This window comes from Saccopteryx bilineata, chromosome 6, assembly GCF_036850765.1.
Source record: "Saccopteryx bilineata isolate mSacBil1 chromosome 6, mSacBil1_pri_phased_curated, whole genome shotgun sequence".
Taxonomy (NCBI): Eukaryota; Metazoa; Chordata; class Mammalia; order Chiroptera; family Emballonuridae; genus Saccopteryx; species Saccopteryx bilineata.
In genome coordinates this window covers 72746615-72772003 of record NC_089495.1, presented here as the reverse complement: position 1 = coordinate 72772003, position 25389 = coordinate 72746615, and the positions used below count along the sequence as shown (strand labels likewise).

The following is a 25389-nucleotide window of genomic DNA, read 5'->3' as shown; positions in this document are numbered from 1 at the left end:
TTAGTATTTAAATATATCCTTCATTTTCTGAGCTTACGTAACTTGATACATGTATTTTAGTGGGTTTTTTTGGGGAACATGTATTAATAAAGGGAAAACTAACTGGAGTTGCAGTCTTGCAGCTCCTGTTCTCAGGCACTGAAATCTCTGCCCGACTCTCTGCTGCCCCTAAGTGGCAGAAGATGTATTAGCAAGGAGAAAGGAATGGAAGCATTCTCTTGTTCAAGCCTCCAAAGGTTTGGTGGCATATTCATCTCATGATAATTAAAACTTGTCATAAGTTATATGGTCATCTTGATATGGTCAGCGGATTTCTCAAAACATCTTAAGTTTGAATTTTAATAATTTCTTCAATATTGATATGCTAGCAAAAGATCCAGTGTTGTTTTAACCCCACTTTAGTATTTATATAATTTTATTTATTGTATATGAACAAACATAATTGATTAATTCCTACACCTTGTCTTATAAAACTCGTATCTCTCTCTCTCTCTCTCTTTTTGTATTTTTCCAAAGTTAGAAGCGGGGAGGCAGTCAGACAGACTTCCACGTGTGCCCGACTGGGATCTACCCAGCATGCCCACCCAGGGGCAATGCTCTGCCCATCTGGGGCGTTGCTCCGCTGCAATTGGAGCCATTCTAGCTCCTGAGGCGGCAGCAATGGAGCCATCCTCAGCACCGGGGCCAGCTTTGCTCCAGTGGAGCCTTGGCTGCAGGAAGGGAAGAGAGAGATAGAGAGGAAGGAGAGGAGGAAGGGTGGAGAAGCAGATGGGCATTTCTTCTGTGTGCCCTAGCCTGGAATCAAATCTGGAACTTCCACATGCCTGGCCGACGCGCTACCACTGAGCCAACCTGCCAGGGCCAAACTTGTATTTCTCTTAATGGTCTATTTGGGGAAATCGTTTTGGGGATACTGAGTGTGTTTTCCTTACACGAGGTTAATTCCATTAGCTTGTTATAATTCATAATGCACATGATAATTTTTACTTGTTGAGCAAAATATTTGTATTTACTTTTGAAAACTAGTGTTTTTATAGGCATAAAATTTGTGATATCTTTACTCAGTTAAAATTTTTTCTCTTTTAGACAAGCTTCGAAGAAGTATGCCTAATCTAGCTCGGATGCCAAGTACAACCACTGTTAGTAGCAATGTTAGTTCTCCAGTCACCGTGCGAAATAGTCAGAGCTTTGACTCAAGCTTGCACGGAGCTGGAAATGGGATTTCAAGAATACAGTCTTGTAGTAAGTATAAAAATTCTTAACTTTTTTGTAATTTTTACTTAGTTGTAACACCATTAGGCAAATATCTTACTGTTCCATTTCTTCTTTTCTTCTCTCTTGGGAACACTACAGGAAACTTCTCTCCTTATTTTGTGACTTTATTTCCCCACCATTAAAATTGAGTGATGTGTTTAACAGTGCCTGTGTTACCAATTAATAGTTAGTAAATTATATGTAATCATTTATACCAAAGATAGCAATGGAAGCACTAAATGGTAATTAATTTGTCTACTTATCCTACAAATCTGTTTTTTTATAGATCTGCCTCTTCCTGTCTACTTGATACCTTGACTCTGAAGAAAGTATACGTCTATATTTCAATGTTGTTTTTCACCAGTCCACAGCTCCTCCCTCCAAAAAAAATGAAGTTATATTTTAGCATGTCTAAAGTAGTCTTTACGTACTCCATTTCAGCTTACTACACAGAGTGTCATTCATTTTCTGTGTTTTACCCAGCAACAAACAATGCAGAGTGTTCAGTCTGATGTTTATGTTTGTATTTTTTGTGGGATGTAGTGATTCCAGGTCCCCTCCACCCCACTCCTGCTCCTGCTGTCTGTATGGGTGGCTCTGCAGTGGTGAGATTCAAATAATTTAACAACTGGTTCTCTGCCCTAATGGCCATTTTAAGTATAAAAAATGATGTACCAAAAGGTAGTTTGTTATTTCATGCATTTAATACTTAAATAAGAATAAAAAAGGTACACAAAAGTAGATTGAGTTTTAAAATATTAATGAAAAAATATTAAATAATACCTAACAAAAAGCAATAAAACTGTTATTTAAGATATTTTCATACTGCTTCTTTGTGTGTGTGTGATAGAGACAGAGAGAGGGACAGGTAGGGACAGACAGACAGGAAGGGAGAGAGATAAGAAGTATCAGTTCTGGCCCTGGCCGGTTGGCTCAGCGGTAAAGCGTCGGCCTGGCGTGCTGGGGGACCCGGGTTCGATTCCCGGCCAGGGCACACAGGAGAAGCGCCCATTTGCTTCTCCACCCCCACCCCCTCCTTCCTCTCTGTCTTTCTCTTCCCCTCCCGCAGCCAAGGCTCCATTAGAGCAAAGATGGCCCGGGTGCTGGGGATGGCTCCTTGGCCTCTGCCCCAGGCGCTGGAGTGGCTCTGGTCGTGGCAGAGCGATGCCCCGGAGGGGCAGAGCATCACCCCCTGGTGGGCAGAGCATCGCCCCTGGTGGGCGTGCCGGGTGGATCCCGGTCGGGCGCATGCGGGAGTCTGTCTGACTGTCTCTCCCCATTTCCAGCTTCAGAAAAATACAAAAAAAAAAAAAAAAAAAGAAGTATCAGTTCTTCATTGTGGCACCTTAGTTTTTCATTGATTGCTTTCTCATATGTGCCTTGACTGAGGAGCTACAGCAGAGCGAGTGACCCTAACCTCAAGCCAGTGACCTTTGGCTTCAAGCCAGTGAGCGACCTATGTGCTCAAGCCGGTGACCATTGGGTCATGGCTATGATCCCACTCAAGCCAGCAAGCCCACTCACAAGCTCAATCTGGTGGCCTCAGGGTTTTGAACCTCAGTCTTCTGCGTCCCAGTCTGATTGATGCTCTATCCACCGCACCACCACCTGGTCAGGCTCCATACTGCTTCTTGATTGGTATCCTCACTTGTAATTTTCTTTGCTTTTATTTGAGCATTGTAGGCTGTGTGATTTATCCTTAACTATCTTTTCACTGTAGGAGTAAGATCTCCTTTCTTTAGAGGTATGACGTGTTGTTGTGAGTTGGGGGCGCAGAGAGAGAGATCAGCAGACCAAATCTTCATGAACTAGCAAAGGACCACCACTCACTCAGGCAAATGGTGCCGAGTTTGCACTGTGTCCTATTTTTATTCACAAGATTTCAAAAAGCTTGTTTACTTAGAGATTGGCATAGCATCAAGCATTTCCTTTACTTAAAGATACATGGAATACATCTGCACGGTAGCTTAATAACAATACAATATCAAAAGGCATTAACTGCTATTGCTTCTATGGTTCCCACAACATTCCTTTCTTTTATCTCAAGGAATAGCCTTTAAGGGAACAGTAAAATCTTATGAGAATGTTTTACTGAGAAGAGAGTCTAGCAACTGCTTTCGGTCACATAGACTTGTTTCAGTGACTTGCCTTTAAATCACAAAACAATTCTCTTGGCAAAACATTCTTTTCTTGTTGGCTGTGTTCCCATCCAAGGCCATGCAATGGCTTATTCCACTACATTTCCCCCTTTTTGTTTATGCTGAATATTATGAAGCACTACAGAAAACACAGCCTTCTGTTATTCATCCTTAATTTCTCTTGCTTTGATTCGTCGACAGACTATATATAAAAGAAAACATAGAATTAATACTATTAGAAAAAGTCCCACAGTGGATCCCAAAAATCCTTTAATATGTTCAATAGGATTTAATTGTGATAAATTATCCATTAATTCCTTCAATATAGGTTGACCTGTTAGAATGTCTAATTTTCTTTGAAAAGCTTCATGAATATGTCTTTGTAACTTAATTATTTCTTTAGTTATATTTTCATGATTTAGCAAATGCTTTCTAACATTTTCCTAATGGAAATAAGTATGATTTTAAGGAATAGGGGTAACACAAAAAGTAGTTACATTCTAATCACACTAGCTTACTTTGTCTTTGCAGGCTAACAATTTGATCTCTTAACATAATCATAGTCTGTTCTAAATCATTCACTTTAGTATTAATGTTATTATTTATACGTTATTGAGAAGTCCACAGTGGTTCAGAATCTTCATGCCATTTTTGCACAAAGTCCACAGTCTGTATACTTTGATGTAATGTAACTCCAGATACAGCAGCCATGGTGGTTACAGCTATTCGTCCTATAATGATGGCGATAATCGGTCCAACTAGTCTCTTAATTCGCTTCAAGGACTTAATAAGATGTTGTAACAGCATCATGGAAGGGGAACCCTGCCACATCCGATGCGTCTGTAATGGAATCCAGACTCCTGTTTGGGTTCTTAAAATGTAAAGACTTTGACTATTTTCATTAAAAAGAATAGAAGAATTAATACATGTATATAAAGCACACTTATTGCAAGTTATTGAATAATTTTCAGCTATTCGGTTTCACCTATAATAAACATATAAGGCAATCTAACACAAGCAGATATGAAATGTGTTTCATTTTTCTTAAGGATTAACATAGTATGATTAGAAGGATAATTTCTCCAGATTTTTCCTTTCTACACTGACATATGTTGAAGTGCTGTGGCTAGTTTCCACAAATGATACTGTATAGGGCCAAATTTTATATGAGGAGCTCAAGGTGACATCCCTCCTCTATGCCATATGATAGTATGATTACTTTGATCACCAGCTGTAATTAAACCATTGTTCTTATGCCACCTTAAATCAGCACCCTGCCCTTTAACTCGAGCAGAACCATGAGGGCTTTAATCTATGACATTTCATGTACAGATAGATGTATTACTTTTAAATCTGTATCCTTGTACAAACGTTTTCTTTTTCCTTCTCTTTTATTGTTATTTTTGACAATAGAGAGCCAAGCTTGAGTTTCTATTTTTAAACAATGTGGCTCATGTCCTATACATATAGGTAATCCCTCAACTCCTGCTGTATAATTTTCTAATTTCATGCCTTATTCCGAAGGTGCTAAGGGACCTCTATCACTAAAAGGTTCTGGAAGCCAATTAGTCATTAACAAAAATAGGAAAGGCACTATTTTCCTAATGAATAGCTCTACTTAATGGAGGATTAAGGACATATGCCTAATAACTAAATTTTTCAGCTCTACTTACCAGAATTGTTACTAAAGCAATTATTGCTAAGAACAGATTAGTAGCATTTTCTTCTTTTCTAGTAGCTTGTAGCATCTTTTTACCATTAAAGGTCAGCTTTTTAAGTTGACCCCAACTTAGTATTTTAGCCTTTTCAATACCAAGCAGAAGCACCTTTAAGGTTCTTCTTTTGAAATTCACTTCTTCCATCTCAGCAATGGGAGGATATGGAAATAATCTATTGTTCTTATTCATGTTGTTAGTTTAATTCTGCGAGCAGGAATCCAGGAATCCAAAGGACTTCACCGGATTCGGCAATGACACAAGCAAACCCTCTTCCCCAATGTTGCACTACACTAGGTACCTATTGATCCAACTCATTTTTATAATGCACAGGTTGATTAATCTTAGAACTGTTATTTTTTTGTTCAATGTCTTTCTGCAGCAGTCAAATTATCTTCTCCTGTATTTAAGAAATTTAAAGTAAATAAAACTTTGTGTAACATAATTCTAGGGGATAATCTTCCTTCTCCTTTTTGTTTAGTAACGTATTTTTTAGAGTGCAGTTACTGCATTCAATAATCGCTTGTCCTTGTGAATTATATGGTATTCTAGTAGTATGTTTAATATTCCAAAATGCTAAGAATTATTGAAATTTAGCAGATGTATAGGCAGGACCACTGTCAGTTTTAATTGCTTTAGGAATGCCTATAACATTAAAAGCTTCAATAAGATGTTGAATGATACAATCAGCCTTTTCTCTAGGCAAAGTTGTTGCCTATCGAAAGGAAGAATAAATATCAAACTGTACATAAGATAGTTTTTTTTTTTAATTTTTTTTTACAGAGATAGAGTCAGAGAGAGTGATAGATAGGGACAGACAGGAACGGAGAGAGATGAGAAGCATCAATCATCAGTTTTTCATTGTGACACCTTAGTTGTTAATTGATTGCTCTCTCATATGTGCCTTGACTGTGGGCCTTCAGCAGACCGAGTAACTCCCTGCTCAAGCCAGTGACCTTGGGTCCTAGCTGGTGAGTTTTGCTCAAACCAGATGAGCCCGCGCTCAAGCTGGTGACCTCAGGGTCTCGAACCTGGGTTCTCCGCATGCCAGTCCAATGCTGTATCCACTGCGCCACCGCCTGGTCAGGCCATAAGATAGTTTTCTAAAAAAAGAAATATGAGTAATATTTATTTGCTACAGGTTATTACTGTGTTGTCCTCTAGGATTCATTCCTCTCGGTAATGGAGGAGCTTTTATAATACTATACTGAGAACAATTTCTAACAATATTCCGAGCTTCTTGCCTGGTCATTTAAGATTTTTGCATTAAACCTTTTCTACTTGTATGAGTCTCTGTATGAAATTTAGTAGCTATTTCTATTGATCTAATGAGTTAATTGATTAACTTTATTATTTGTAGTAGATATAGGTCCTGGTAAAGCTGTATGAGAACAAATGTGAATTATAGGGACAGGAGAATTTCATTCCTACAATAAAAGTTGTAACTCTTGAAACAATTTGTGCAATCTAGAACTATCATTTGAAATATAAACAGTTTCTATAAGTTTAACTCTATGTTCTACATATTGTGAATCAGTAACAATGTTAATAGGACAGGATGTTTGAATTTTGTCTTCAGCTATAATTAAACTACTAATTTAAGGTTTCAGAAGCATTTTTAAGGATGACTGAAAGTTCAGCATTATTTTCACAAGCTATTAATATTTCATATATTGATATATAATGGATTATTAAAAATTGAGGATATTTCTGACGAATTTTTCTAAAGGTTGATTTACATAATGTTGATACAGTGTCGGGCTGTTCAACATTGCTTGGGGAAGTAATATACTCTTAGTAACAATAGTTCTGCTTATTGTTATAGACATCACAGCTAGCATTGTTAGAAACAGTCAAAGATGTTTTTGAAGTTTTAGTCTTAATTAAAACATTTTTTGCCTCCTGGGTAAGTTTATTTAATTGTCAAATCTATCTTTCTTCTATTTTCGACTTATGCCGAGGCTTCAATCTTCTGGAAGGTATCTACTGGTCTCCCATATCTGTGGAGATAAGAGCAAATCCACCCCTATATTTTGCCTACATTGCTGTTGTAAATTAGCAAACTGTCCATCTAAAGAGGATTAGCATTAGCATTCCGATTAGCTTGAATACAAGCCTGATTCTCCTACTAAGTCATAAATTGTAACTCTTTCGCTTTTGAAAGAACAGTTGGAGCTAACATTTCTAAATTTTTTGAGATAAAACATTCAGAGTCCATGAAGGAGGATAGCAGTTCCTGCATATAAAGACAGTTAGTTCTATACTGGGAGCAAGCCGTTTTTAACTCTTTAAGAGCTTTGACAGAAATTTGGTCATAATAAGTATAAAAAAACTCCTTGTCAGAAAGTTTAGACTGTAATTTAAAAAGTTGCTTGTGGCCTGACCTGTGTGGCGCAGTGGATAAAGCGTCGACCTGGAAATGCTGAGGTCGCCGGTTCGAAACCCTGGGCTTGCCTGGTCAAGGCACATATGGGAGTTGATGCTTCCTGCTCCTCCCCCCTTCTCTCTCTCTGTCTCTCTCTCCTCTCCCTCTCTCTCTCCTTTCTAAAAAATGAATAAATTAAAAATAATAATAAAAAGTTGCTTGTTTAATTATTTATAAGATAAATGTTTTTCTTTATCAGAGGCCAAATGACCCTTGTTATTTCCCTGTTGTAAAAAAATATCCTAGAGCTTTGTTAGGGACTTTCCCTAAGCCTTGCAGCTTAGTGACTACTGCCTAAGTGGGCTAAAAAGAAAACTAATGTTGCTTAGTAATAACAGATGTGTTAGCTTCTATATCTAAAAGTCTTTTGTATTGTTAAGACTATTATAGGGCATCAGAGGAACTAAATTCCCGCTTTCCTTGGTGCCTCTTTTTTTCAGGATGTGGCCTTACAAGCAGCCACTGCCTGAAGCAGCTTGAGATAAATTCTTAAAATGACTTAATTTTACTTAATTCCTTAGTTTTACAGATTTGAGCACATTTTTACACACAAACAAGACAATTTTCAACACAGAAACACAAGTATAACATATAACTTTAATTAATCCTAATACTTGAATTCTTATTTGATTTCAAGCTTCGAATACACCTTACAATATATTAACCAAATTAGCAAGTCATAAGGATCCATATTCCATTCAATTTAAATTTAAATGAATGCTCCTTATAATTTCTAATTTTAAAGCAAAAAATATGTGGATGAAACCTTTTTTTGATATAAAAGCTGGCATTTAAATTTTTTGCATGTAAACACTTAATTCAGGCCTTAAAAAGCACATTTTAAACAACGTCAAACAAAAACTAAACAAATTAGAATCAGACAAACCAGACCAGACAAACCAAAGAGAAACCCAGGATTTCAGAGCACAGTCAGACTAGAAAAATGCCTGCTTGATTTTAATTGGGGCATTTTCTGACAGAGGGACTGACGGATGGACGAGACTAAACAAAATTTCCCCAAGAAAATTCTCTTGGCAGCTGTTGGGATATTTTCTATAGTCAGATCGAACACAGGTCCCCTGCCTCAGTTTTCAGGCAAAGAATAAGACAGAAACAAAGTGATAGCTCAGAGAATCGTAGCTAAACCACCAAGGAAAATCAGTATTTGTTTATTTTTTTATTATTACAAAGACTAGAGAATTCTAAGGATTTCATGTTTCTTTTATATGTCCTAATTCTAATTGAGTTTGTACTAACTGATGTAAAGCTGCAAGCCTTTCTCCCATCTCCACCTCCAGTGATCTGCATCCAGGCTTTAAGATAAGCAATGTAATCTGAGCTATAACAGCATCAGTATAACCAGTTTGTTGTCCCACAGCTGCATAAACGCCAATGCCAATGAGCATTTCAAAAGTAGCTCCCGGGGAATTATTTCTGGCATTTATGTGAGATATTCAAAGAGCCTCCTCTCTCCATCAAGATTTGAATTGTAAATATTGTCCTGGTTCCAAAACCGTACTAGCAAATAAATCCCAATCCAAAAAAATCATTAAATGATCATTACAATAGGGAGAGATAAGGCCTCGAACATATGGGAACTGAGGTCCATACGTAGCAACAGATTGTTTGACTAGCTTTAAGAAAGTAAATTAAATTTGGTTGAATTGGACATTATACCCTCTCCCAGGACCATTAGGAGGAAAAGGCTGTCAAATAATTGGAAAAATAGATGCAGAAAAATTACTAGAATTAGATTCTAAATCATCATGATGCACAAGTGCCTGTTGCATTTCAGAAATTTCAGGGAATTGAAAAATCCTTCCCCTGCCAGTACCAATTAATTCTTGATCTTGAATTGGAGGAGCCATAGTCTGACATGTATTTTGCTTTTGAACAGGATAAGCAGTATACTGATTTCCAATCTCCTGTTGTTTTAGTGTAAGTTGTAATTTGTTTAATAAATGTTCTAGACAGGCAACATCATCTCTTGGGAAAGAGGATGAAAGCCTTGGATGGCTGAATTTCATTAAAATTATCAGTAACTTCAGAAGCAGAGACAGTATTGTCCAAATCATTATTCTGCTCATTCTGTGCTGAATCAAGTCCTTCAGGCTCATTATAAATAACCTCACTCAAGTCCTTAACAGAATCTCCATCTGATTGCAAAAGGCCAAGGGCTGCAGGAATAAAACTATAAGCAGCCCACATTTCAGCATCAAGCGGATCTCTGTGCTGATGAGCGCTTCGTAAAGATTTCCCTACTTGTTGCCAAACATTCAAATTCAATTGATGACGATGTTCAGGAGTATACCAATAACAAAGTTTCTGAATAACATTTAGAAGATGTAACAAAACCTTGTCTTTTATCTGAACTCCAGATCCCTTTAAAAGGGATTTTAAAACTTGTGCATAGTAATCTAATAATAAATGGGAATTCTCCATGACTTTGCTAGTTATTCCTGAAAGTTTTGCATATACAGTGCGTCCAACTTACCCTTTCGGTTTCGCTCATTCCTAATCTCTTCTTAAGGCCCCACGGTGGGCGCCAAATGTTGTGAGTTGGGGGCGCAGAGAGAGAGATCAGCAGACCAAATCTTCATGAACTAGCAAAGGACCACCGCTCACACAGGCAAATGTGACCGAGTTTGTGCTGTGTCCTATTTTTATTCACAAGATTTCAAAAAACTTGTTTACTTAGAAATTGGCATAGCATCAAGCATTTCCTTTACTTAAAGATACATGAAATACATCTGCACGGTAGCTTAATAACAATATAATATCAAAAGGCATTAACTGCTATTGCTTCTATGGTTCCCACAACATTCCTTTCTTTTATCTTAAGGAATAGCCTTGAAAGGAACAGTAAAATCTTATGAGAATGTTTTACTGAGAAGAGAGTCTAGCAACTGCTTTCGGTCACATAGACTTGTTTCAGTGATTCACCTTAGAATCACAAAACAATTCTCTTGGCAAAACATTCTTTTCTTGTTGGCTGTGTTCCCATCCAAGGTCATGCAATGGATTATTCCACTACAATGACTAACAGTCATTGTGCTTGATATATTAGAAACAGGCGACTTCTCTTCTCTGAACATACTATGTTCATCTTTGAAAAATCCCTTTCTGCTTCTGCTGAACTTACAGCAATTGTTCTGACAATATTTTTAGCTCTTTGAACATTTTTAGGAATTGCATAGTTCTGGGAATTTTTAAAACATTTTCCATGAAATCTTAATCATTAATATCAATTTGGTAATTAAAAATGTCATTAATATGAGTAATTGTTCTGCAGCTGCCTTCTATGGAACTAGTAACTTCCTCAGTATTCCACTATAACTTTGTTTACTGATGTAACAAACACGAGGGAATTAAAATGTAGTAAATAGTATTTCTTCAAAGATAGGAGTTTTATGAAATAAATAAATATTACAAGCATAGTTCCGTCAAATTTTTTTCACCTATGGACAGATTGAACATTACTATGGGCGTTTAGAATATGCTGTTGCTCAGATGAATGTTAAAAAGGAGTAAGGAATGTACATTTGTGATTTCCACATTGGGCGGCTGCCCAAGCTCCCCCCTTAGAACCCTGATTACAAGTGCCGTTTTAACAACTGGTTCACCGAACTTAACAAAAAATTAGGTATTGGTTCTGCTAACCCGGGCAAACCAGCTGAATCCCACCACTGTGGTTGGGTTAAGTCTGAGGCTGATGCCGGAGAAGCAGACTCAGTCATAGTAACGATATGCCCCAACCTGGGAGGCCTTAGTGTGTTCAGAGTGTGCTGGTCAAGAGTCACCAACCAGATGTCTAAGTCTGCTCCTGTGTAGCCCTCTGCCTCCATCCAGTTTTGGGCTCAGCTGGTGAGCTGTGTAGCCCTCTGCCTCCATCCAGTTTTGGGCTCAGCTGGTGAGCTGTGTAGCCCTTCTGCCTCCATCTAGTTTTGGCCTCAGCTGGTGGGCTGTGTAGCCCTTCTGCCTCCATCCAGTTTGGGGCTCAGCTGGTGGGCTGTGTAGCCCTTCTGCCTCCATCAATTTTGAGCTCGGCTGATATTTCCCAACACATGATGTCTTTCATTTCTTTGGATAGTCTTTTGTTTCTCTGTCTCAATTCCTAAAGACAAAAGAACAACATTTACTCTGCACAAGGAATTGTGCTAACTAGTTTATATTCATTATTTTACTTAGTTCTGCCAGCAACCATATGAGGTAGTTTCTGTTGTTCCCATTTTAGATGAGAATACCCTTTAAGAAAGGTTCAGAAACAGTTTGCCCAAGGCCATGAAAGTAAAGGAAAGGAGATGAAAACAGTTTAGATTACCCAGAGTTTATGTTTTAACTACTGTGATGTTTTCTGCCTCCCACGTGCTCCTCTCTCCCCTTCTTCAACCAGTTTACTCCTGTTTGCCTTTATAATACAGCCCAAATACCACTCCCATTGAAAAGGGCCCATTGGTGGCCCAAATAGACTGTCCCATGTGCCCTCACAACATCTAGATTGGGTTAGGTGTTTGATGCTTACCCCTGTTATTCAGTGTTTAAAACTTGACTGTCATTATTTTTACCTTTCATGCTGATTGTTTTCTCCCTCTGAGCTTGGACCCTGGTTTGTACTGGCTTCTTTCCCTGGTGCCTGGTATGATCCCTGGTACATAATGAGCTCTCAATAATTGTTTATATTAATGAATGCTGTATCTTTGGGCTCTATTTGTTAATATTTGATTTAAGGATTTGTGTGAAGACACTGAAGACAGTGTGAAATTTGCTAATGTTGGGAAACAGTAAGGACTACTAACTAATTTTACATGAGGAGGTTAGGACAACGGGCTACATAGACCATGGTGATATCTGAGGTAAATACACAGTTTTGTATCCAGTACCAAAGTAAGCTGTATAAACATAGAGTGGGAAGGCATGGTTTGGTAGTACCAAATATGGTAATGATTAGGAATTGTTGTTAACTTTCACTCACTGTGGGTTAATGGTGTGATGAGAGTGCTGGAAAAATGTATGTAACCCAAATTAGAATAGGGTGTACACTACAAAGAATGAATGGCCAGTGTTGATGGAAGTGCTCAAAAAATAATGAGAACTCATCAGAAGGATATAGGAAACAACTTGAAGAAACTCCCAGTAATGAAATCTGGGACAATTTGAGCCACTGAATAAATAATTATATTAAGGGATTATAATTCATAGATTAAAATAAATAACCATTGGTCTGTATTTAAATTGAATAAATAAATAAATGGAGAATAGGAAAAGTTGTTCTTTATGTTAGAATTCCAATTAATAAAGCAATGAAGAAAACAGAAAAATGATTGAAGTGTAGCATCGTAGTGAGGGAAAAGAAACCCCAGAAGAGTGTTGCTGTGTTGGTCACAGACTTGATTCAGATCTTAGGATTCTGCTTTCATTTACTTTTATTCCTAAGCATTCAAAACAAATACTATTTACACATTCTAAATTTACATGGTGAAGATTCCTAGTTCTGGACCATTTTACTTTCTGGAAAGAACAAAGTAGTTCAGAGAAAAGTTGGAAAGGCAGCATGATACAGAAGGAATAACACTCGATTGTGGTGCTCAGCGTTTGAGTTTGAGTCTTGTAAGCTCTTGAGTAAATGATGTGTTCTTTGTTCTCTCACTTGTAAAGTTAGGATTATATCTATTTAACTAGTTCCTCCATATTTTAATTATTTTAGTTTTCATTACAGCTGACATTCAGTAGTTTCAGGTGTATGATGTAGTGATTATATAAGTTTCAAAGTGATTCTCCTGGTACTTATCTGAAACCATACATAGTTACTACAATAATTTGACTATATTCCCTTTGCTGTTGTTTACATCCCCATGACTGTTTTTACAATTGGCAATTGTACTTCTTAATCCCTTCACCTCTTCCACACATCCCCTCAACACCCTCCCATCTGGCAATTCCCAATTTGTTCTCTGTATCTATGGTTTGTTTTTGTTTTGATCACTTATTTTGTATTTAGATTCCACAAGTAAGTGGAAATCATGGTATTTGTCTTTCTCTGTCTGACTTATTTCACTTAACGTAATACCCCTAGGTCCATCCATGTTGTCACAAATGCAAGATTTCTTTCTTTTTTATGGATGAGTAATAGTCTACTGTATATATATACCATCACTTCTTTATCCATTTGTCTACTGATGGACATACAGGTTGCTTCCACATTTTTGTTATTGTAAATAATGCTGCAGAGAACATAGGAGTGCATATATCTTTTCAAATTAGTGTTTTGCGTTTTTTTTAAGTAAATACCCAGAGGTGGAATTGCTGGATCATAAAGTAGTTCTATTTTTAATTTCTTGAGGAACTGCCATACTGTTTTCCTCAGAGGCTGCACCAGTCTGCATTCCCACCAGCAGTGCACGAGGGTCCCCATCCTGCCATCACTTGTTTGTTGATTTTTTGATGATAGCCATTCTTCTGGGTGTCAGGTGGTCTCTACTTGTTTTAGTTTGCATTTTTCTAATGATTACTGATGTTGAACATCTTCTCATATATCTATTTGCCATCTGTATGTCCTCTTTGGAGAAATGTCAATTCAGGTCCTATGCCCATTTTTAAAATCAGATTGTTTTCCTTTTTGGTGTTAAGTTTTATGAGTTCTGTATAAATTTTGGATATTAACTCCTTATCAGATGTATCATTGGCAAATATCTTTTCAGTAGGTTAGGTTGTCTTTTCATTTTGTTGATGGTTTCTTTTGCTATACAAAAACTCTTTAGTTTGATGTAGCCCCAATTGTTTATTTTTTCTTTTATTTCCCTTGCCTGAGGAGACATCTAAAAAAACACTGCTAAGCAATTTACAGCCTATGTTTTCTTATAGAGGTTTTATAGTTTTAAGTATTACATTTAAGTCTTTAATCTATTTTTAATTTATTCTTGTACATGGTATAAGGAAGTGATCAGTTTCATTCTTTCACTTATGTCTGTCCAGTTTTTCCAACACCATTTATTAAAGAGACTGGTTTTACTTCATTGTGTATTTTTGCCTCCTTTGTCATAAATTAATTGACTATATAGGTGTGGTTTTATTTCTGGGTTTTTTATTCTGTTGACTTGATCTATGTGTTTGTTTTTATGCCAGTACCATGCTGTTTTTATTATGATAGTCTTGTACTGTAATTTAATATCAGGTGGTGTGATATCTCCCAACTTTGTTCTTTCTCAAGATTGCTTTAGCTATTTTGGCTATGGGGACTTTTGAGGATCCACATAAATTTTAGGATTATTTGAACTAGTTCTGTGAAAAGTGCCATTGTTATTTTGATAAGGATTGCATTGAATACATACCGTATTTTGTGCTCCATAAGATGTACTTTTTTCCCCCAAAAGTGGAGGGGAAAAATGCCCGGGTGTTTTATGGAGCAAAAGATACAGTATTTTATTAAATATTTTAACACACCATCTGGTTCAGAATATTTTTTTTCTTATTTTTCTCCTTAAAACCCTCGGTGTGTCTTATGGTCAGGTACATCTTATGGAGCAAAAAATACGGTAGATTGCTTTGGGTAGTATGGACGTTTTAATGATGTTAATTTTTTTCTGTCCATGAATATGGGATAGTCTTCCATTTATTTGTATCTTGTTCAGTTTTTTTATTCAATATCTTAATAGCTTTAGCGTATACATTCTTACTATTTATAAATTTTCTACTATTTTAATTCTTACTATTTTACCTGTTGACACGGTTTCGAGTGCCCCGTTCAGTATAACCCATTTGCCCACTGCACTGTGTCCCTCCATGCCCCATGCAGAGTCTCTTTCCACCCCCATTTCCACCCTTTGCCCCTCTTCCCCAACCTCCATCCCTCCTTTCCCTCTATTATTTTTTTTTTAAGTCAAGGTGGTTATCTGTTGTGCATTGGAGAATTAATAGGGTTAATAGAACTATTTCCCTAAATAACTGATATAATGTCATTTCAATTGATACTGATTGGGGTTTTATTAGATAATTTTGAGGAGAATAGGTGTCCTACCCAGTGTTAAGTCTTATAATTCATTAAAATGGAACATACTTTCATTTATTTTGATTTTCTTTCATTTCTCTCAGCAAAGTCTGTGGCTTTCTGTATGGAATTTTATAAATCTATGCGTAAATTTATTCCTAAGTACAGGTATTGATCGACTTACGACGACCTATGCAACTTACGACCATTTGACTTTATGACCACAATCGCTAGCCACGACTGCTCCACATCTGGCAGCGCAAGCATTGCCTAGCTGGGCATACGACAGTGCTGGCCAATAAAATGTTTTGTACATATATTTTGATATGTTTTGCAATTGGGAAAATGTTTCTTATGGTATTTTTTACACCTGTATTTTGTAATTTTGTATGTTTTACAAATATTAAACCAGTTATACTTGTAATGCAGTGTTTTAGTTAAACCTGACAAATGTAAAAATAAGAAACAAAATGGTGTAGAGATGATGCAAATGAACAAAGAAAATTATGATAAAATATGACTTAAATATTTTTATAACATCATTTCACAGTACTGTATATATAGCCTACTCAGCTTATGATCAAATCATGTTGCAACTGGTCTGTTGGAACCAATCATGGTTGTAAGTCAAGCACTAGCTGTATTTGATTTTTAAAACATTTTTTCAAATTTTAGTTTCTACTAGTTTACTGGTGTTTAGAAATATAGTTACTTTTTGTATTTTTATGTTGTATTCAGTGACTTTGCTAACTTAACTTCATTTATCCTGATTGTTACAGAATTTGAAATACAGTGTGTCCGTAAAGTCAGGGTGCACTTTTGACAGGTCACAGGAAAGCAACAAAAGATGATAGAAATGTGAAATCTGCACCAAATAAAAGGAAAACTCTCCCAGTTTCATACCTATTCAGTGCAGTTCGATGTGGGCTCACGCACAGATTTTTTAGGGCTCCTTAGGTAGCTATCCCGTATAGCTTCTATAGACTCGTCACTGACTGATGGTCTACCAGAACGGGGTTTCTCCACCAAACACCTGGTTTCCTTCAACTGCTTATCCCACCGAGTAATGTTATTCCTAGGTGGTGGCGCTTCGTTATAAACGCACCGATATTCACGTTGCATTTTGGTCACGGATTCAAATTTAGCAAGCCACAGAACACACTGAACTTTCCTCTGTACCATCCACATCTCGACTGGCATGGCCGTGGGCTGCTCCGCTGTATACACGGTGTTACATCATCATCTGTGCATGCACACATGCTGCCACATCATCCTACAGAAACTAGGAGGGTTTTCCTTTTTTTTTGGTGCAGATTTCACATTTCTTTTGTTGCTTTCCAGTGACCGGTCAAAAGTGCACCATGACTTTACGCACACACTGTATACCCAACATAATGAGTGCATATGAATACCAACACATACTGCATTTCCCCATGTGTAAGATGCTCTTAATTATGGGGCCTGAAATTTGGAAAAAAATGTATTACATAAAGTTTTTGAACTCAAGTTTTATTCATCATAAAATTCATACAACTGCTCATCATTGTGAAAACTCCCATCCGTTAGCTTGTCCTTATCTGTGTCTAATGACGAATCACTGTACTCAACAATGAGTGCAAAAACAAGCATGAAAAAAATAGGAAACACAAGTAAGAAATCTACAACTGTATAAGACACACCCAGTTTTTAGATCCCAAATTTTTCAGAAAAGGGTACGTCTTATACTTGGGGAAATAACAGTATTCAAGAATGTTCAGAAAACTCAAAATTAGAAATAACCTAGCTTTTCATGATCAGAAGAATAGATTGTGACCTTCATATAATAGGATAGTACATAGCAATGCAACAGCATGGGTGAATCTCAAAAATGTATTGAGTGAAAGAATGCAGACACAAAGGAGAACATACTATATAATTTTATTTATATGAAGTTCAGAATAGGAATATCCAATCTGTGGTGATGAAAACGATGAGAATAGTTATCTTTGGGGTAGTGTTGACTGGGAGGGGACCTGAGAGAGTCTTCTGAGGTGCTGATAATGTTTTATATCTTGATACAGATCAGTGATGGTGAACTTTTTTTATAAAAACTGCCCACTTTTGCAGTGCTGGTCAACCTGGCCCCTCCTGCTCACTAATGGGCATTCCAGCTTTCATGGTGGGCCAATCACGGCGCCATTTGGTTGCTCTGCTACTGCCCACCATGAAAGCTGGAACGCCCACTAGTGGGCAGGAGGGACCAGGTTGACCAGCACTGCAAAAGTGGGCAGTTTTTATAAAAAGATTCGCCATCACGGATATAGATAGTGGTTACGTGAGTTCACTTTGAAATTTCATTGTATTTAACATGTATGTACTTTTTGTATATTATGTTTTATAAAAAATAGGAACAAACTCATATATTGAATATTTTTATAATTAAGACTTTATTGAGCAGTTTTAGGTTTACAGAAAAATTGAGTGAGAAATACAGTTTCCATATAGCTTTACATGTGCCCCATACTGACCCTGGCAGTTTCCCCTATTACTAATATTTTGCATTAATGTGATATACTTATTACCATTGATAAGCTGAGGAATTGACGTTTATGGTTAGATGCTACTAAATTAAGGAATTGTAGAATTAGATGGAAAGGATCTTAGAGATGATTTGTCAACCATAAACGATTGCTCGATGGGAACAGAACTATAGCAGAGTCTTACATAGACCTTATTTTATTATTGAATTTGACTACTATACACACACGTTAGCATTCCTGGATGTAGATTACACCTACTATATACTTGAGCAAAACTAATTTAAGAACATAATTTAGTAAACAGGCGGAGTTGTGTGCATAAGTTTACATTAAATTTGTGATTCAGTTTTTCCCTTGGAGAAAAGGATTATAAAATTTAAAATTTTTCGCTAAACATTTCATTGTTTCTTACTGTGAAATGATACACAATGTTGGGCCAGTACATTGGTGGAAGTTTTAGTAAGAGAGATCCCTTCATTTTATAGATTTGGCTGTCATTATGAAGGTAAAAACCACTTATTGAGTGGTTATGCATACCAGGTGCCGTTGTAAGGCTTCATGTAGATTAACTCATTTGACCTTCCCACCAGCCAACCTTATGAGACAGGCAAATGTCATGATGACAACTTTTTAGGAAATATATCTGTAATAAGCTGTACATTGTACTTACTGACATACCTTTGTCTTCTTTCTGTAATTACAGCTAAATTGTCCCTTGTTTTATTTTCATGAAATCATCCTCAAAATAACCATTAATAAATCTTAATGTCTTCTAAGCAAGCAAGGAAGAAATTGTCCTGTGAGAACTCAAATTTGTTAAAGGAAAGGAAGTTGTTCTTAAATATAATAATATAATATATTTAGGCACTCAAAAATGTTGCTGATTGAGAGAAGTGTTCAGACAGCATTTAGTATTGGAAAATTCTAATTCTTAACAGGAGAGACTTCTATTCTGTCAATTGGCAACAGTGTATAATGAAATACAATTATAAATAATATATATTAAATATTTTATTTTTTATATATAGATATCTTTTAGCCAGTATAGGCTTTTTTGAATAGAACATTTCTCAAGTTGGGTAGTGATAGAAGTTTTCTCTTCTAGTTCCATCCCCAGGGCAGCTTCAACACAGAATTCACAGCGTGGGACATTTCCCTGTTTCTGTCCGACAGCCTCTTAAAGCTACAGCCTACGTGAGCCCAACCGTTCAAGGCAGCAGTAACATGCCTTTATCCAATGGCTTACAGTTATACTCCAACACTGGAATCCCTACACCAAACAAAGCTACCACTTCTGGGATAGTGGGTCGCAGTGCACTTCCAAGACCTTCATTGGCCATAAATGGGAGTAACCTGCCTCGAAGCAAAATTGCACAACCTGTTAGAAGGTAAGAATCTTCACTCCTTGGTGTATATGACTTCATTTGCAGTTTGAAATTAGAAAGTTCTCCTGGCACCATCTTGCCTTTTGTTTGGTCTCAGCCTAATCCTAATGGTAGGTCATGGTGCTCTTGGGCCTGATTTGTGTCCCTCTTCCTCTGGAAGGTGATGGGGTGTGGATGTCCTGTGTCATCAGGTCTCTCTGATCTCTCATTGTCTTCCTTCCTCCCTCATCACTTCACTCCTGATGCCCCTTTTTCTTTTGTTTTAATTTACCAAGGAAGTTCACTTCCAGAACTCTTGCATTTTCTTCCCCCCATGTTATTTGCATGGCCTGCACCCTTCCTACTCCTGTCCAAAATTGCCGCTCCTGTGAGAGTTGTAACTGCTCCTACTCTTCTCCATTTTTCCCTGTAGATGTGATCATCATCTGTCTATGCTCTCTGCTTATTTATTAGTTTATATGATCTGACTCTCCTCACTAGAATGCAGGCTTCCCAAATGGGGTTAGTTGATCGTTGCTTCATTGCTATATGTCTCTATTACCAAGAGCTATGTTCAGCACAGAGTAGGATTGCAAATGTTTTTTGAATCAATTTTTCTATCAAAATGAGCAAAACTGTGTTAGGCACATGTGCCTGAGCACCACACACCTTCCCATCATATCACATTAATGGTTTAGAAAGCATCTTAGTGATGTTTAGCTGCGTTTTGTTAGCTTATGTTGGTAAGTTCATGATGGTACAGTTAACAATTTGTTTTTCCAAAATTCAAGATTATTTTCAGGGTACATTTTAGATGAGCTCATGCTCATGAGATACCCTTTTTGAACCTAGATATCCTGGAGTGTTTTATGGCTAAAAAAAGAAAAAGTGGGTTGAGAAGAGCTCGGAAGATGGAGGCAGTAAATATAGACAACTCTTACAAGAAATAAAGCTGTGAAGGAGGGGCAGGAGGGATTCTTGTAAAAGTTTGAAAGGAATGTGGGAACAAGTAATTTTTCTTTATGCATTGGTATGTATTAATAGTTATTTTTATTTTCTGATTAAAAGTAATAGGTGCTCAGATCAGAAACAAATTCAGAAACTATTGAAAAACAAAATAAAGGCTTACTATAATTTTACTACCCAGATAGAAATGACTTTGGTACATATTTGTTTAACAAATTCTGGCTTATTCTTTCCTAGTAGATGCAGGGCTGTGTTAGTTTATGGCTGAATAGAATGTCCGTAGGTTATCTGACATACGCAGGTAAATAGGGTCACCTGCTTACCCTTGGAAATAGATCTTCAGCCTAACCTGGAAGGGTTGTCACTGCCAAACTGGAGCATCTGTCCTCCTAAATGTAGGGCAAACACTAGGAATTATTATTTTAAAATTCTTTGCCAAACACAAACAAGTCTTTGATTCTTCATAAAGTTTAAAATTTCTTCACATTGCCCTGGCCTTGGGGTCAATGGATAAAGCAGTGTACCGGTTCACTGATCTCGCGGTTGATCCCCAATCAGGGCATGTATGAGAAACAGTCCGTGGACAGCTAAATGCAACACCTAAAGTGCAATAGCGAGTTGGTGCTTCTCTCTCTCTTCCTTCTCCTCTCTCTCTTCCTTCTCTTCTCTCTCTTCCTTCTCTTCTCTCGTTCCTTTCTCCTCTCTCTTTCAAATCAGTGGAAAATTTAAAAAAATTATCTTCATTTTAATTTGCTGTCTGTTTTCATTGACATAAGCATTTGTTTTGGGGCTTTATTTCTGAGTTTATCTTTTTCTTTCTGATTAAAAATTATTTTTTTATACATTAAAGGTATTGCTTGATCATTTTTCACATATTGCCCATGCGGTTTGCATGGCGGTGGGCTGAGAACTGGATTTCTAGCAGATGAGCGTGTCGCAAAGCCCCAGAAGTGTGCAACACAGGGTATACTTGGGCAGTGCCTGCAGGCTGTCATTACTGGCGTGGAGGAACATAGTATGGGGAGCAGGCGAAAGTAAGTGATGAGACTTGTAGGGTTAACAACCTGTTTCCTTTTTTCTTACCTGTATAGTTTCCTTCAGCCTCCAAAGCCTCTGTCTTCACTCAGCACTCTGAGGGATGGAAACTGGAGAGATGGTTGCTACTGATGCAGTTTTATTTACTCTTGAAGACGAGAAGAAGTGGAAATGAGGGTTGCATTACCCAGCTGGCTGGGTAACAGTGGATGTCAGGATATTCTTTCCCTTTGCATTTTAGCCTACTAACTGCATTGTTTTTCAACGGACCAATCACCACAGACTAATTATTGCACTTAAATATTTGCCTGAGATACTGCAGCATTCTCAAATCCATGGTTGCAGTATTGTGACACTTAGATTTAGGAAGTTTTTGTAGAACTGCTACGTACCTGAACACTTTTTGAGAGAATTGAGATGTATCAATAATGCTTTCTTTGCCATATGAATTTTTAAAAGTAACTTGTTTGATTTACTTATGTGTTCTAAACATCCTCCCATTACATGTTCTGGATTTGAATACATTACATATTTACAAATAATGTTCTATCAATGTATACTTTGAAATTTACTTTTTTATAGTTTACAGGAATTTTATTTTTTGTGCCTATTTCTTTTTACACCTATGTGAACCACTATGGAACAACTTAAATTTTGTGCCATAAAAATATTTTTGTGGTAAGGTACTATTTTTTTAGCTCTAGGGATATATCAGCAAAAATCCATCATACAATTTGAAAGACATAACTTTATGTTGAATGAGCACAGTGTAATCTCACACTTTTGCAAGGAGATAGCCAGACAGCAAGTTAAATGGTCTTGTCTTTTTCATGGTTAATTTATTGTCATATATGGGTTTCATATTTATAAAGGCATCACAAGCTCATTGCACTTAATACCTGCAATGTTTGCTACTGTACCACAACTGATTTTCAATACTTTATTACAGAGGATGAAATTGTAATGTTTTATTAACAATGCTTCTGGAAATGAATGCATTTTAAAGCAAATAAATCTTTTTGATAGACCTTTTACAAAACCCATTTGCACTAATGAATGCTTTTCTTATGGTATATGACTTAATATTTGTTACTGTGTACACTGCTGTTTTGGAATGTTCAGAAATAAAGACTATTTCAGCAATATCAGGTCCTGTGTGAATGAGCAGTATAAACGTGTGAGTGCTGTGTGTGTGTATGTTCCACTGCAGCCGGGAACGTGCTTATTGTGCTCTGTTCTCCTGCAGGGCACTTAGAGCTCAAGTAGGTAGACCAAGTATCAACACGTGTGAAACCCCTGCCTTTTCTTAAAACACTTGGGAGGTTTAGTTTTAGTCTCCTTGCGAAGGGCTGCTAGAACTCAAGTAGCCTGATGCCCAGCAACACATTAATGGAGGAGCACTGTTCCGGGAAGTTTTAACATTCTGTGGGAGTTGAACTTGTAGTACTTTTTCAGTATCAGTTAAACAGCAAAATATTATTATTCCACATTATATTTGGTATTTGTTGGAAACTTTCACCTGAAGATACAACTATGGAAAATTTATGTAAAAAGTTTTGATGGTAAGTTTAAAAATAGAGTTCTACCTCAGGTCATTGGAGATTTTTATTTTTAAAAATGTGCTTATATATATTTCTATATAATATATATTTCTATACATTATATTTCTGTATAATATATTTCTATCTAAATATATATCTTTATATAGTATATAACTTTATATAATATATATATATATACTGCTCACAAAAATTAGGGGTATTTCAAAATGAATATGAAGTGATAAAATATCCCCTAATTTATGTGAGCAGTATATATTTCTGTCTAAAACTGAAAGATTGGCTTTAAAGTAGCTTGTAATTTAAATGAAATGTGAGCTCGAGGAGTAGAGATATCAAGGGGGAAGTGGTGTTTACGCAGCACCTCTTTAGTGTGCACTAGATATATTTGTATGTATTTGTCTAATTCTAACAATCATCTATGGTCATGACCAGTTTAAAAATAAAGACACTGAGCCTAAGAGGGGTGCCATTACCCTAATGCACATATTTAGCTAGTAAATAGTGAAGCCGGCTTCTGAGTCCAGGTTTACCTGATCTCAAACTCTGTTTTCCCACTACTGTGCTCTCTTTCTATGAACACAAATAGTTATGGTAGTACTTTTTTTTTAATGAGTTTATATTCTGCTGAGGAAATTAAAGGATTCAATTCATTTTCAATTCAGATGTTTCATTAGTATTTAATAGTCTGTTCAGCCCTTGGAATAAAAAGCAAAAATCCCCACATTTTACATTTTATAGTCTAATTGGGGATGGGGTGGGGGAGTAAACCAGAAACAGGTACATCACAGTATGTTAGATCCTAAGTGCTATGGGAGGAAAAGAGAAAAAGACATCAAATAAGAGGAGTTGAGAAAATGGACACACTGATGATTAGGACCATCCAGTTGATCTCAGTCAGGAGCTGACACTGGAGCAGAGACTTGGAAGCAGGGGCGTTGGCCCTGAAGCTCCACGGCCTTTTTCACCTGGAGTTCCACAGAGCACAAAATGATGTTAGTGAGTCTTTTCACATTCTCCCTGGGACAGTGTATAACAATTATTCTAGATGCACAGGGGAGAATTAAAAATGTTGCATACACCGGATGCCCTAGGGTAGTGCTTCCTAAAGTATAGTCCCCACAGCAGAATCAGCATCTATGGAGACCTTTAGAAATGCAGATTATCAAGCCTTTCCCCAACCTACTAAATCAGCCCTCTAGGTGATTTGCAGAACCCCCTTTGAGAAAGGCTCCTGGAAAGGAGGGAACAGGCTATGCAAAGGCTTTGAGCAAGGCGTGCCTGGTGTGTTTGAGGAAGAGCAAAGTGGTCAGTGTGTCTGCACGCAGAGGATACAAGGAAATAGATGAGGTCAGGAAGGGGCAGGCTCATGTAAGGCATCTGGGGTCACAGTAAAAACTGATTTTACTTTAGAATGGGAGCTGTTCATGGTTTTGAATGGGAGAGTTCATGATTTGACTTGTTTTTTAAAGTATCACCCTGGAATTTGGTGAGAAGAGATGATAAGGTAGTAAATGTGATTAAACTATTTAATCCAGGCAAAAGGTAACAAATTGGAACAGAAGGATAGCAATGGAGACGGTAAAAATTGGTCGGCTTGAGGATATGTTCTAAAAGTAGAGCCATCAGGATTTCTTTATAGTTTGGATATACTGTGTTCAAAACCAAAAGGAAGATTCCAAGCATTTTGGGTTGGCAACTAGAAGGATGGAGTCCCTCCAGCAGAGATGGGCGAGGCTGTGGTGGAGTAGGTTGGAAAGCCGTGACTCTGGCTGAGATCACTGAAGTGAGTTTAGATAGAGAAGAGAGGTCTGAGACCTGGGACACTTAGTGCCTTCTCTCCTGTTTAAGTTCCTCATACTCGGTAACAAATTGGGCCTCACACAGAAAAGAGACCCTGAGAGCTTAGTTCTTAAACATGGAAGGGAGCCGTGGTGCTGGATGAACACAGACAACCTAGTATGGTTTATGTTTTTATTAGTTAGCCATTACTGTGTAACGACACAAATTTTAGTGGCTTAAAACAATATCTCACAGTTTCTATGGGTCTCAAATCTGGTCACAGCCTAGCTGGGTCCTTGGGCACAATCTCACAAGCTGCAGTCAGTGTGTTGGCCAGAACAACAAAGAAGCACCCAGGGAAGACCCTGTACAAGCTCCCATGGCTGTTGGCACGATTTATTTCCTTGTAAAAACATGGGCCAGAACCTCCCTTCAGTTTCTTGCCATGTGGACCTTTCCATGGGCACTTAAAACATAATGATTGATTTCGCCTGACCAGGCAGTGGCGCAGTGGATAGAGTGTTGGACTGGAATGTGGAGGACCCAGGTTCGAAACCCCAAGGTCACTGGCTTCAGTACAGGCTCATCCAGCATGAGTGTGTGCTCATCAGCTTGAGCGCGAGGTCACTGGCTTGAGTGTGGGATCAT

At 37.4% G+C, this 25389-nt stretch overlaps 1 protein-coding gene across 1 annotated transcript in view; it reads left to right on the top strand.

The window, feature by feature from the left end:
* Positions 1-22534, top strand: part of SLAIN1 (SLAIN motif family member 1) — an 80205-nt gene extending 57671 nt beyond the window's left edge. The window contains 3 exon segments of the mRNA XM_066236857.1: positions 1087-1242; positions 19141-19423; positions 21457-22534. Of these exon segments, the coding sequence (XP_066092954.1) occupies positions 1087-1242; positions 19141-19423; positions 21457-21532 (515 nt within the window). The 3' untranslated portion in view covers positions 21533-22534.
* Positions 22535-25389: the final 2855 nt, after the last annotated feature.